The sequence below is a fragment of the Zeus faber genome, assembly GCF_960531495.2.
Source record: "Zeus faber genome assembly, chromosome: 7".
Lineage (NCBI taxonomy): Eukaryota > Metazoa > Chordata > Actinopteri > Zeiformes > Zeidae > Zeus > Zeus faber.
Window position 1 is genome coordinate 2,722,261 of NC_137203.1, and position 14,908 is coordinate 2,737,168.

A 14,908-nucleotide genomic window follows, 5' to 3' on the forward strand; every position below is an offset into this window, starting at 1 on the left:
CCGGAGGCAGGGAGAGCAGCAGCACCCCCCCACCCCCCCGAGAGCAGGCATCAATGACAACACAAATTACATTGATTAGTCCCACACAGCATGTTAAGAGGAGCTGGAGTGGAGGCGAGCTGCAAAGCGGCTTTCAGAGGAAGCAGCAAGGGTAGGCAGGCTGAAGCAGCTTAAATATAGGCGCCCTGTATGAGATTACCCAATTGGATGCACAGAGGGAATCAGCTGATCAACATCATCTGATCCACATCAGCTGATGTGGATCAGATGATGTGGGCTGGCTTGAAATCAGCGGATGTAGCTGGGATTGTGAGCTGAGCTTGACTTTGTGTCCTGGACTAACGCTCAGCTCAATTACTGACCCAGTCTGTTACCTGCTGAATGGTGTAGATTAGACAATTGGTCTGTGTTGACCAGAAAACAGTTGACATATAAAACAATTTCTCTGATAAAACCATCTAACATATTTCCAGGCGTCAACCACTGTTCCGCCGCACACATACGTTCCATGTGTCAGAGATTTTAATCAAAACTTGTGCTGTTGGATTTCATGAAGCTGAGTCTCTCGTTCACACCAGGATTAGGCCCATTGGGAGTGGGGCCAACACCAGCTAAAAGGAGCTTTGCCCACTCGTTCAGGGTGTTAGACCAGACTGGTATCACAATGGCAGACATGTGTGGATCTTTGAAAACAGCAATGGAAAAAAAGTAGAAGTTCAGTGAGACAATTCTAAAAGGTTTTGTTCCTTTTCTCACATTCATGCATCAGGAAAATGTTTTTTGAACCCAAGCTGGATTAAACCGGGTCATCTCACTGTTTCATTTTCAAAATCAAAATTGATACAAGTCAGTCACACAACATAACATACCAACACAACAGCACATAAAACAGTCAAAATGGTTCAAACTATTAGCTTTAAACGCATCCAGGGGAATTCTGTCTTCAAGTTTATTTGCATTTTGTTTGAGAACAAGGTGCAAAGCGCCAAAAACCTCTACAGTTTAGTGTTTGTTAGAGGAACTTCAAGAGCCGAACCAGTCATGGGATTTGGTGTCATGGTTATTAGCCTTGAACTGGGTCTTGTGTCCATGCACTTTCTATGGCAAGACTACACTGGTAAAACTGCTCTCCTACGTCAGCTTCTGGCCACACATTGATATCTGAGCATTGCCCACTAAATAACTTATTTTATGTTGCTGATTGAGCTCTTCCACTTGGGTTTAAGGCCTTGACTTTAGGTGCCTGAGTGACGCTGGTTCAGCATGTGGAGGACATTTTGTTTTTAACATAATGGAGTACACGGTGTGACAAAGTTGCTGGTCTGGTGTTGTTTAAACAAAGCAGCGTATAGATAACTGACTCTAAATAATAAACACTTATGTTATAACAGCAAAATCAGTGATCTATTATTGCAACTGAAAATGTGCTGCTTTTCAGTGCTAAATGCAGTGCTGTTGGCTGGGAGAGAGTGGGCCTCCATGTTGATATTGTAACTGAACTGGCTGTTGTCCTGCTTTCAGGAGGCTTCTCGGTGGTCTTCCTGGCTCGGACGCACAGTGGCGTGCGCTGTGCGCTCAAGAGGATGTACGTCAACAATGTCCCAGACCTCAACATCTACAAAAGGGAGATTACCATCATGGTGAGAGCCGCAGCAGTCTTATTTATCCCCCCCCCCCCCCCCCCTTTTTTTTTTTTTGTATACCTTTCTTGTTTTCTGTATTAATTTTCGTGCTGTAACCTCCACGGTGCCTGGACATCCTTGTTATGAGGACAAGGACGTCGGAATAGAACGGAGTACGTTTGTCTTTTCCAAGGGGAACTACAGTTGAGGCAGCCATTTTGTGTTCTCAACTGTTCTTTGTCGTGATTTTTACAAAGTACATGTCGACACAAAGCTGTTTATGGAGCTCTTCGTTTTAAAGGTAAATATCTGAACCTTCCCCCAGATGCAGAGTTTCTGAGGATTTCATGGATCTGTTGGAAGATCCCTTCTGCTGTTTCCTTTCTTGATTGTGTCTCTTCATGAAGTTCCTACATGGTCCTTTTCAATGATTTTTTTGCTCTGCGATATCATCCTCTGCTGCATAATCTTCCAGATGTTGCAGAGACAGTTATATCAAGCTGTTAAACTGAAGGTCAGCACTCACTCGAGGAAGCAGGTGTGATATACAGTGTACCGAGCACTAGAGGGCTGGGCCACAATGACAAAATCAAATCTCAAATGTTTTGACTCATACCTCGATAGCATTTCCTCAACATAATTCTCCTCAAAGACAACACTTAACTATATCATAATATGACGAAAACCAAAATCACATACAATGTCTAGTCTCATATCACAATATCTGTATTCTATCTATACTCTATAGATAGCTGTAGCTTTGAGATCCAGAACTAGGAGATTAGCCGTTTAGGCCGGCATCAGTCAGCGTGGTGAGTTGAGGGACAACACGGATGACGTGCTTGTACGTAGCCCCCGTGGGCGTCGTTGATAAATGTAGATCATATGACTCCAGATTGTCTCCGCACCTAGTCTTTGAAAACATGTAATCACCAGCCTGCTTTTAAATCAGAGACGGCAAGACCCTCATTAAAATGAGGTGCATAAAATCGGCCGACCTAATTCCGTCTTCCTAACCCGTTTCCCCGTCGGAGGGTTTCTGAGCAGGCTGCTCTGCTGGGCCTGGCTGATATCACAAATCACACTCCTATTGTAGCACGCTGGGGATGAAGCGTTGGGACTCGACTGAGGTAGATCACTGAGGGTTTCTTTAGAGCCGTCACAATTCTTACATAATCACCAGAGAGCAATTATTTGGACGGATCGCAATCTTTTTTGTAAAGTCATTAAATTCCACAATCATATATTTCCATCCAAATTTAAGAGGAATATAAAACCAATATAAAATCATTTTCAGTCAATTGTGAAACTATGAATTGGCAACCATTTGTCAGTCTTCGCAACCAGCAGTAATGCATAGTTGCTAACTTGATGGTGTCGGGCCCGGGTAGCTTGCCACTATTATACTGGCAATAAATGAACAAAATTAATAAAGTTGTTAATCCCAATTATTTGAATGACGTCAACTAAAATTCAATGATTTTGCCTATTTCTTTATTCCATGTGTGTATTTTGTAATAAAATTCAGTTACACAAGCATTTAATCAAAGGGATACTCCAGTTCTTCATGCTTACTGTGTTAGCTCAGTGCACGGCGGCAGATGGGACCTCCTAGCCTAGCTCCTGGAAAACGAGGGAAATGATGAGTTAGAATGAAAACAAGACGTTTGGTTGATATGCAGTTACATTCAGAACTTCTCTAAACTATAACTGCTATAAAAATCCAATTTCCCTCCAAAAAGCTGCAGTATCCCTTTAAGACTGCGTTACTTACCAGCAATCTGCCGCTCGCTCAGCAACAGATGTCTGGCCTTCAACTTCTGACCTCGACGTGTTGCTCAACAGCTCACTCTGTGTGTGTGTGTGTGTGTGTGTGTGTGTGTGTGTGTGTGTGTGTGTGTGTGTGTGTGTGTGTGTGTGTGTGTGTGTGTGTGTGTGTGTGTGTGTGTGTGTGTGTGTGTGTGTGTGTGTCACACGGTGATGGCTGTCCGTTCATCTGGGACAATGTCGTTGCTCGCCTACGCTTGTGATCACATGCACGTTCTTGTGTAAACACACACACACACACACACACAGATAGCCCGGAACACCGGTGCAATGCTGGCGTGTTGTGACATGGACCAAGGTGTGTCAGTTTCCACAACACAAAGGGAACCTGTGACAGTGTCGATATTTTATCACACACAACGATAATAAAAAAACAAACATCAAAAAGAGGATTGAGGCCAGCGATTGGGGGAAAAATAGCAATTGAAATCTTGCAAGAATAAACACAACATTTTGAGAATTAAAGGTGCAATGGACAACTGTTGTAAAGCCGCTGTTGCAAAGAAAACCGGATCGCTTTACGACCACTCAGAGCGCTCCGTGTGAATGATCGACAAAATAAGAGGAAATAAGAGAAGAAGCATGTTCACTGAAGAGGTCAATGGAAATTGTCACAATTTTAGTTAAATTGTATTTATTTTAATTGCACATTCATAGATGTGTATACATTGATAGCGCATTGACACTCTTGGGCTCATCGCTGCAATAAGTCAACGTCGCCACCATGTTGGAACGGGCGGGACCGGCCTGTAAACAAATACAAGTAAACGGGGGAGCTGCTGTTGTTCCTGGATAAAAGCACAATAGGGGGTGTTTATGATCAAGGGTTTATGATCTACTTGGGGTAAAGTGCTCCACCGTCGGTCATTTCCTCTAATGGTTGCTCATTGGTTGACGCGCTTCCTGTGACGCGCTGCCGTAAATCCATCTTTTTCCCGGGAGTTGGTACACGGTGTCCATCTGAATGCAGAGTGATATGGAGGTTTACAGGGAACCAATCTAAAGCATGGTGTCATTATTCTATAGACACGACACTGTGTCATCAACATTAACTTCATCATGAGCAGTACAAGCAAAAAAGTTGCTCTGTTGCTCCTTTAAGTCGATCTTTGGCTGGGGCAAGATAAAGGTTAATTAAAATTGTTGACTTGCATAGAATCTCCCGCTTTATATTGATTGTAATGAGTTTCGTTTTTTGTGATAAAATTATGAAGCCACATGTTTTTCCTGTTTTTGTTCCATGAATAATTTCCGTTCCCTTTAAATATTTTTTTTTTTTTTTTATGCCATTCCTAATGATGTTTTGAACATGGAAACAGCTCTTTAACAAACTCTCAACACATTAGAAGACATTGTGATTTTGTCGTCCAAAGGCCAAATTATTGAGTCCTTATTGTCTGACGTCCTCCATGGTTGTGTCTGCAGAAGGAGCTGTCGGGTCACAAGAACATCGTGGGATACCTGGACTCCACCATCAACGCCGTGTCGGACAGTGTGTGGGAGGTGCTGATCCTCATGGAGTACTGCAAAGGTACACACCTACACCTGCCGGTTCTCCGCCGTTGTTCCTTCAATTCATTCATATTAGATTGGCCTTCCTTTTGTCCATTTGCAATTGTCATTGAATTACAATAGTATGCGCCCGTTCAACACGACTTGACTTGACTCAACAAGACTTTCAAAGACATTTTAATGGCACAGTTTAAGAAAATGTCCATGATTCAGTCCTGTGTTCCACCATGGAAGACGACACCATCACACACCCTGCGGGGGAAAGACGCTCATTGTGAGTCGCAGAGCCCTGAAGGTGGCTCCCTGTTTGCTGATTATAGAAAGTTTCTTATTTTACACGTGTCCAAATTGCACCAAATTCCACACTGCACCTCCTTGGGTCCCCTGTAATACACCCTGCAAGTGCGAAGTAGATCGGATGAACAGTTGTTGGGATAATCGAAGGAAATGCAGACAGACAGGGATTCCTAGAATTCTAGTTAGATTCTAGTTATATTCAAGTTTTATTCGAGTTAGATTCTAGTTATATTCAAGTTTTATTCGAGTTAGATTCTAGTTATATTCTAGTTAGATTAGATGTTCACCCGGGTTGCAGCTTCGAAATTTTCTTGTTTTATTGTAACTCTGTCTGGCAGCCTGCTCTGTGACCAGCTGATTAGACAAACTAACCCACCGAGGCCGATGTTTAGCAGTGGGTCCTTTCCCCCGGGGGCTACCGGCCAAATGTCACAGTTGTCTTTATTTGCTAATAGATTAATATTAGATAAATGTTTGCAGCCACTCATCTGCATGAAATGGAAGGCTTATTTACTGAAATAAAATAACACAAAACCTTAAAAAAAAAAACAAAAAAAAAAACAGTTTTCTCTGCTTTTTAGTTTTTATATGATTCTAATAAAAGCTGATATGATGTAGATATTACTAGTTAGTGGTAACATCCTTTCAAATGAGTTCCATTATGATTAGTTATATTGTAAACTATGCAACTCGCATCATGAACGTTTGAACACATCCCAGTTGATCTTTTTCATTTGAACAATAATTCAATCTTGCAAAAATACTTAGAAAAGCCCTGCAGACAAGAATATTTATTAGAAATCATCCGTTTTATTGAAGTCCTTTGGAGCAGGGTGATGGAATACAGTAGTACTTCTCATTTCCAAGAAATGTGTAGTTGTGTGTTTTCTTTGGATAAAGGCTTCTAACAGCGTACCTGATGAATGGACTGAGGCTTCGGGGTATTTTGAACGCCATTTAAGCCATGAGAAATGAAGTACAAAGGCAAACACAGGGCCTTGAATTCGACGGATGGAATCGCTTCAGTTTGCCAAGTGAAGACCAGACCCCATTTCGCGCCCGGGCCCAGCGAGGCCTCGTCCCTGTGTGAACTCTGTATCGATTGGTGCAGTTTTCTGGCTCGTCGCGTCATCTGATCGTCTCTTGTCCTTTTATTTCGAAAAATCTCTCCCTCATCTGTTGTGTTTACACGTGCGCACAGTGCTCAGGTTACTGCCTAAAAAAGGATGAAGGTCCAGTCTGAGAAAGGCCTGGGCCAATCCAATCAGTAGTTTCACATAGATTTAATGCGGGTGGTTTGATTAGAGGACCTATTTTGCTTTTAAAGTTAATATGTGGTCCTCAAAACATGTTTCTAAAGTTTTTTTTGCGGAAAATAACACTGAGATTATGCATTCTGACTATTCTAACATGCGTCCAATCCACCCGGTCTGAAAACGGTCTGTTTCAGTGGGAGGAGCCACCCTCTTGAGGCCCCTAGCAGCGTGAGTCAATGGGGTTTGAGCACATGTTCCGGGTTCTGTGAGCCAATGCTGTTTAAGCATGTTTCGTTGTATTTACTCCGTAAATAATTTAAAAGCTCGTTCCGTGGTCTCTGGAGCAGTGCGGAGCAGGATACAGAGGGGCTTGGGGCTGTTTTCTGTCATTTAACTACAGATACTTCGGAACATAAAATAAATCCATCTACGGTTTAGTTTTGAGGAATGCGGATCGAGCGCAGCCTACAGTACAGTAAACCTAACGTGGTCACACACACAGAAACACAGCAGTATTCATTTTTAAATTAAATGGATTTGTGGTGTCTGCTGCAGCCAACGGAGCACTTCCCATGCTTAACTCTTAGTAGGGTTGCTACGGTTACCAGTGTTACCAGTTTTACAGTGTTCGTGCATGCACCGTTTACATTACTTGCCCACCACCCCCACCATCATTGGCCAAAATTTTTTTTTTTTTTTTTTTTTAAGAGAAATAAAACCCATTTCATTAATTTTCGCGTATCAGTGCCGGCGTTAAATCAGATAAACAAACTCTCATTTGTAAAATACTAAGCTTGTGATCAACACTTCTCAATCGAATTTGGAAGCGTCTTGGAAGTGCAGCACAGCAGAGTCGCTGCACAGTCTGTTTATCACGGAGGAGAGGAGGATGTAGGAGACATTAGATCAGGTGGAGATCGGGACCCGTCTCCCTCCATCCGGTGTCCGGTGCTACCGCTAACACCGGTGTTGTCATGGGTTTATTAACCATGGGGAAAACCATGCGGTTAGCTTCGATGCTCGTGGGTCCAGTCGTGCTCCAGCTGTGGGTGGAGTTGCTGTTGTGAGTCTAATTCTAATGCTTCTCAATGCTACGCAATACTGAAACTGGTTTGTCCTATTTCACAGTTTTTGTTTGTTTTGGTAGTAGAACCATCCGAGACCCAAATGTATGTGCACAAGCACTGAAAAAGTGAGTTTTGCGTAGTCGGTCCCCTTTAAGACCTTTATCACAGGTACCTTATAAACAACGGTGGTTATATTGCCTTGACGCAAGCAGAGTCGCTCTGTTAGTTAAGATGAGATAAAACTGAATTTGTCCCAAAGGAAATTGTTGTGCCAACAGTTACTCAGGAAAAATGCACAGTTGGAAATGGTGCACGAAGAGGAAATGTGCCGAGAAACATCTGTTTGGTAATAAAAATCCCAAATGAAAAATGGCACCCCCCCCCCCCCCATTGCAAGAGCTTGGAATTTTGCTAAATTTCCGCAACTTTTCCACATTAAATGTTCAAAGCAATGTTCCCCAAGAAGACCAGTCAGTGCATCATCATACACTACTAATTTTATTTGGTGCATATTGTCTGCTGAATAGAAAGTTTATTTACAGACTTTTTACTGAAACCAATGAAATGCAAAATGTGTATTATCATAGGAAGCGATGATATAAGGCTCTAAAAAACATCCCCAATTTCTGCAATTTTACTGTAAATAAAACGTGTAAAGGTTCCCAAATTGCACCTGAAAAAATGCTGCAAAATGAAACATCGTTGCTCAACAATCCAAAGAAATGTTGAAGCCTGGTTTTGAGGTTTAAGTTGTTTTAGGTCTGCCCTCCTCTGGAGTCATTTTTATCCCAAAACGTCTGGGCAGCCGTCCTTCATCCTCCCCTGTGTGTCCCCTGCAGCCGGCCAGGTGGTGAAGCAGATGAACCAGCGGCTCAACGTGGGCTTCACCGAGGCCGAGGTCCTCAACATCTTCTGCGACACTTGCGAGGCCGTGGCTCGCCTGCACCAGTGCAAGACCCCCATCATCCACCGGGACCTCAAGGTGAGGCACGGGCCCTCCATGCCAGAGTGAAATGAATGGAAGAATAACTCTTTTATAATCCCGGGGGTGGAATTGTGGCGTCCACAGCAGCAGGAAACAGTGCAGTCAGGCAAGATATAGAAATTAAAAAGAGATAAATAATAACACGTGTACACTATCTATGTACACAGTGAACTAGTCAGCCCAGTATGGACAAGAACCAGTTAGTCTACGGTAAGTACCAGTTACACTACTGCAGCATCACTAATACAAGAGGCGTACAGTAATGGATGCAATCCAATAATGAAAAATTAAAAGACAAAGCACAAGTCACAGTAATAGAATGTACAATAACACTTGGAGGTGATGTCAAAATCCCTCGTGATGATAATTGGGGGTGGGGGGGGCACACAGAAGTGTAGTTGACCCAAACGGCTTCAGCTGGCGTCCCTCCCTACAGAGAGCCTTGACTCACAATCACTTTTTGGTGTCTGTGGACTCCGTCTTTATTGGTACTAGTAAAGAAAGCTTCATTTCTTTCTTTGAATTGCACAAGTTTTGCCAATTCCCTCCCAAGGCCACTGCTGCACCAAGCATGTGTAGTCATGAGATAATCGTGCAGGGGCTGGAAAGTAAAGCCAAAGGGATTCCATGCACAGAAGTGTTTTTCCGCCTTCCCCAGTTTCCTCCTGGCGCTGCCTCATCTCCTGTTCGCTGGACTCCTCTTCATCTCCTGGTTCCCTCGGTTTCCTCTTGACCTCTGACCCCCACACCCTGACGGTGGTTTCCTCTGTCGACATCCTCCCTCTTCTCTCTGCCCTGTTCTTGCCGTTTGCCCTCTTGGTTCTCCGCCATTTCCCTTTTCCCCTTGAACCCTATATATCAGCCTCCTGATGTGTTGCTCTGTGTCCGTATCTTCTGCGCTCAAGCTGCCCTTTCTCCATGGTGTCCCGTTCACCACCATCCTGGTGACTAAGGGCGAAATAATGTGAGAGTAAAAAAGCTCAAAGTTTTAGTTTCTGTTGTAGGGAAAAGCAGTTTAATGTGTTTGGAATCTCTCAGCAAAAACAAAACAAAAAAACACATGAGCCTTCAGTTTTCACTTCCACTTTCCTGGCTCCTTCTTCCTGATAATCACACACACACACACACACACACACACACACACACACACACACACACACACACGATAAATACAGAAAATAATAGTGGTGGGCAATTTGTTAATCACCACAACATCAAAAGTGAATTTACACTATTGTGTTGTTTTTTACTGCAATTTTTGCTGAATCTGTTGAAATTCGATCGAGACGATGTCGACATTTCACCCTTTACGCAGAAAGAGGAACCAGACGTGGCCTTTTTATAGTTAAAACTCCCCAAAAAAATCACAAGACCATTGCAGTACTAGGAGATATTGATATAATCACAATATTCTTAACTGTCCTTATCCATAATTTTACGATATTTTGGGGATGCCTATTGGTGCTTTGAGATTTCGTTACACTAGAACCAAGCATTAGTATTGTGGATATTATAATATATTGATTAGAAGCTACAACCATCTATGAAGTTCAGAACAATGCATTACTTTACTGTAACGCTCCTTTAAGACAAAACCATATACCATTATACCAGAACCTGGTGCTAGTCTCATTTCACAATATCAGTGTTTTATTGAGATATCACCCAGCTGTCAGAGTTCAGGGTCTCCTGAACTGTCAAGGCGAGTACGAGCCCGATTACCGGACATTTTGACATTATCATTTATCGTTTTCTTTTTAATATAATGGATATAATCTAATTTCCGGAGCCGGGACATCAAGAAAGTGACCTAGTGCCGTAAAGTGTAACACTCTTTTCCTGTGTTTTCGGACCCGAACACAGAAGTTACATTGTGCAAGAACAGGAACTGGGAATGAAAGAGCTGCCATTCTCCGTATTACAAGTCAGTGTACCATCAGAGTGATTCTGGAGCTGTTGTTTTAAGGTATAAAAGTAACAGTGTTACCTGAAGTCACAAAATAGTCTTAAATGTGCGTTTACCAGGTGTTCATTTGTGCATAAACATTTTATCTGGATTTAGGTATTCATACATTTGATTTTGTCCAGTTCTTCTGCATCACAATCCTCATTGGTGATGTTCTAAAACCCTCAAGCTCCCGCTGACCCCACTACATGAGAGACGGCCACTGATTGGTTAATTTGCGGAATGAGGTTGCATCCGTCCTTCACAGAGATTGCTCCGTCTCTCCAGGTCCAGTCAGAGGCAGCGGTGGAGCTTGTCCTTCACTGACGACACCCACTCTGAAAATAACTTAACGAGTCTTTCATTTATTGTTTTAAAAGCCTTATTTGTGATTCTTTGTTTTAGCTTTAAAATGGCTTCGCTTTTTCCTTCAATGCTCTGGATTTGTCTTTTTTGTGACCTCCATACTGCACCTAGATAGTGGGAGACTCCCCAAATCAGCCTTAAATTCTCCTAAAAAGTATTAAATTGGGCCCCTTCCCCCAGGTGGAGAACATCCTGCTAAACGACCAGGGGAACTACGTCCTGTGCGACTTCGGCAGCGCCACCCACAAGGTGCTGCAGCCACACAAGGACGGAGTGACGGCCGTGGAGGACGAGATCAAGAAGTGAGTACAAGTCAGACACACAAATAAAATAAAAACTTTGATTTATAAACGACTTTCAAGAAAACCAAACTTAATAATAAAATTATTTTTAATAGTTACATATAAATATAAATCCTATATATGTTCAAAATGTTGTAGAATAAATAGTAAAAAGTATATATATTTCATTTGAAATGTAGTAAAAGTCTCAAGTTTCCAAAAACTGAATGACTTAAATAAGTACAGGTACTTGCAGAATGTACTTAAGTAAAGTAAGTAAGTACTTGTACATATGGCGGTTGGGAGTAAAATAAATGCAATAAAATGACATCAAATCAGTTGAAACACAAATTGAATGAGTCAGAATCAGAGTAATGTAAACATTCTCAGCTTACGAGACACGTTCAGTTTAATAAAATAACGGGGGGTTGTTACGCTGGGTGTTTTACTGTGTTTTCTAAGATCACGTACCCGCCGAGTTTTCCACACAGTTGGTGTCTCCTCTGAACATGGTATCAACACCTGACGGAGGGACGGTTTTTATACACTGTGATACAAGCTGTAGTGGACATTTGCAACCGGTTTCCACTTCAGTTAAACATACAAATGAATTAAATTAAACACAAATGAATTTAAATTTCATTTGGAATTGAAGTCTAAATTCTGCATTGGACTGAATTTGTTCCATGGTTTATTTTTGTAATGCACCTCAGATGGTGGAACTGAAAACCAAGCAGCAGTTGTCATTATGTGTAAAATGTCAAGTTATGGATATAGAATCGCATGGTGAGACGTCTCATCCACATCAGATTGAATCAACGTCCAAACGAGCTCTGTCAGCGATGATGGAAATATGTCTCTAAATCGGAGAAGTTCTTTGCTCGGACCTGTTTGCTTTCCCACGTTTACAGTGATGACGAGCTGCAGGTTATGGCCTCATCACTGTGGCAATAAAGGGTTTGAAGCGATGACGGCAGCTGGACATGGGAACTGTTTGCTTTACCTGACACAGATTTACAAATCTGAATCCTAAAGGAGTGTGAACATGGTCACAGTCACGCCAGAAATGGTGTGAAGTAGGCGCTGCAGTAGCATGCTGGCTAGCTCGCAGAGGGATGGATGGAGGGAGGGAGGGAGGGCTGTAGGTGCAGATTTACAGTGAGGGTAAACATTGCTGGCGACTGGTTTGTTTTATAGACCTGCTTTATTCATCCCCGGAGAGAAATTGCGCCGTTTGAGCAGTTCACATCACATCAGGAATAATGATAAAGTAATAGAATAAAATAGAGAAAAATTTATAATATGCATGAAACCTAAGAAATGAATGTCAAAAAACTGGCAACATACAACAAACAAACATTTTGAAAAGGCTGGCAATATACAATCAACCTAAAAGAAAATCTATAATAAACAATGAAATAAATATAATTATGAAGAAATTGCCAATATACAACGTGGTGTACGTACGTGGTGTACGTACGTGCGTGTACATATGTATGTATGTGTCTCACACACACTGCTTGTTAACTGGAATCTTTCATCTTGACTTGACTGGTTTCACTGTTACAATATACCCTTTGTTTTTCTTGGGTTTTAAACCCTTTGTTCTCTTTTCTTATTGGGACATATTTCAACATGTCCTAACTTTTTATAACGTTTTAACACTGGACTCTTTTCTTCCAGATACACCACGCTGTCATACCGAGCTCCAGAGATGATCAACCTGTACGCCGGGAAATCCATCACCACTAAGGCTGATGTGTGGGTGAGTGAGTGTGTGGGTTGGTGAGTGTGTGTGAATTTAGGGAGATTTGTACACACCCTGACTGTGTGTTTTTGTGACTTTTTACTGGTTACCTCCCGCATAAGTGTGTGTGTGTGTGTGTGTGTGTGTGTGTGTGTGTGTGTGTGTGTGTGTGTGTGTGTGTGTGTGTGTGTGTGTGTGTGTGTGTGTGTGTGTGTGTGTGTGTGTGTGTGTGTGTGTGGTGTTCCCACAGAGGTGGTTTGGCTGTTTCTGCCGTCAGTCCAGTCCGTCTGGTTCCTTCCTTCACTTGCCGCTCTCTGAGTGTTTGTTTGTGCCACAGAACCATTGCTGAATAAGCATTTTCTTTATATATGATTTATTTATATCTTCTAGAAACACAACTTGAGTTCTAATTTAAGTTGCCTGCATTTAAAACATTATATTTCCTCTGTAATGAACCGCTCTCCCAGCAGATTCTTGTGGTAGGCTACATGGAGACACATGGGCACTGGTGGGTGTGAATCGCAGGAGGCGGCTCCACTCACAGTACAACACCACCCGCTTCCTGTGTTCTCACTTCCTCTTCTGTGAAGAGCGTCACTAATGTCACTGTCACACTTTTAAAAAAGGCAGTGAAGGATGCATTTTGGGAACGCTCGCTCAGATGTTCTGTCAGGCTAGGAGTGGAAACACTCTATACAAACAAACAAATTAATAATAGAGCTTTACGGTTAATAATGGACAAAATTAAATAAAAAACATTTCAAACAAACAGCAGAAATGTAAAAAGTGAAAATTAAGTGACGGTAGACTAAAAGACACGGGTCCAATAAGAAAATGATGATTAAGTAAATGGAGCAACGAGAGATTAAGGAGTCTTCAAACATGGAGGCTAATTCCAGAGTCTCTTTCATCAGACTGATCCTCCTTCATTGCAGCGGCGGCGGCCATGTTGTCTGGATGCAGCTTTGGGGCGCTTCAGCACCATGCTCCACAGCCCATCACACCAATTACATGAAGTCCTTAAGAAATGTTCAGCTCGGTGGGCAGATCGCTGCCGAAGCCCCGTTCATAACAACTGGAGCCACCGTGTACAAAACATTTGCTTTTATAACTCTTTAATCCACCGCAAATGATAAATCCATTTTATGTATGAAGTTTATTTGGAACGGAGCAGTTTATTAGATGACGTCATGTCTTTGCGAATGCTTTCTACTTCCTTGGTTGGAGGAGAGGAGCACATGCAGAACGCTAATACATTGAATGGCTGTCTCTTAAAAAGTAGCAGCAGAATAAACAAAATAATCTCAGGGATTACCACTTGTAAAATGTGTAGCCTCAGCGTGTCTGTGCTGTAGGTGGAGGGATGTCTCCATCACCCCCCCCCCCGCCCCCGGGTTTGGATTGGCCGTTTTAAAAGGGGATTATTCCACTGACAGTCTCTTCTTTCAGTGCAACTCCGAAAGCCTATTTAGCAGTCGTTCTTCCGTGCGATTTACTTTAAATCATTGTTTCACTGGCTTCTGCCAACACGTCGCGTATGCGTACGTCGCTCTGCAGCGAGATAAACGCCCTAAAAGAACCAGAGACAGGAGCTGACAGACTACCAGCTGCAGGGACAAAGGACCAACATGCAGAAAGGGTATATTGTCCCACTGCGGGACAAACAAGCCGAGAGGAATGACTGACCTCTTGGCCTCGTTACAAAAACTTTTCCCAGTGATGGTGGGACGGTAAGGAAGATTGAAGTGAGGATCAGCTGTTCCTTAGACCTGTCTCGCAGGTCGTGCTCCATCTGTCCAATGACACCATGAAGGAACTGTGAAGAAAGCCATCCACTCTATGCCCCACTTACTTCTTAGGGCTTTGTTTCCTGGTAGTTCGATATCCTAGAAGGTTCCTGGTGGTCTGATACCTTAGAAGGTTCCTGGTGGTGTCATATCTTAGGAGGTTCCTGGTGGTGTGATACCTCAGAAGGTTCCTGGTGGTGTCATACCTTAGATGCC

General features: G+C 42.6%; 1 protein-coding gene across 1 annotated transcript in view; it reads left to right on the forward strand.

Annotated features, from left to right (window-relative positions):
- bmp2k (BMP2 inducible kinase) overlaps positions 1-14,908 on the forward strand; it is a gene marked incomplete at its 5' end in the record, with an annotated part of 47,690 nt that overhangs the window by 21,524 nt on the left and 11,258 nt on the right. The window contains 5 exons of the mRNA XM_080004067.1: positions 1,522-1,640; positions 4,875-4,980; positions 8,421-8,563; positions 11,058-11,179; positions 12,842-12,923. Of these exons, the coding sequence (XP_079860193.1) occupies positions 1,522-1,640; positions 4,875-4,980; positions 8,421-8,563; positions 11,058-11,179; positions 12,842-12,923 (572 nt within the window). The remainder of the gene's footprint in view (positions 1-1,521; positions 1,641-4,874; positions 4,981-8,420; positions 8,564-11,057; positions 11,180-12,841; positions 12,924-14,908) is intronic.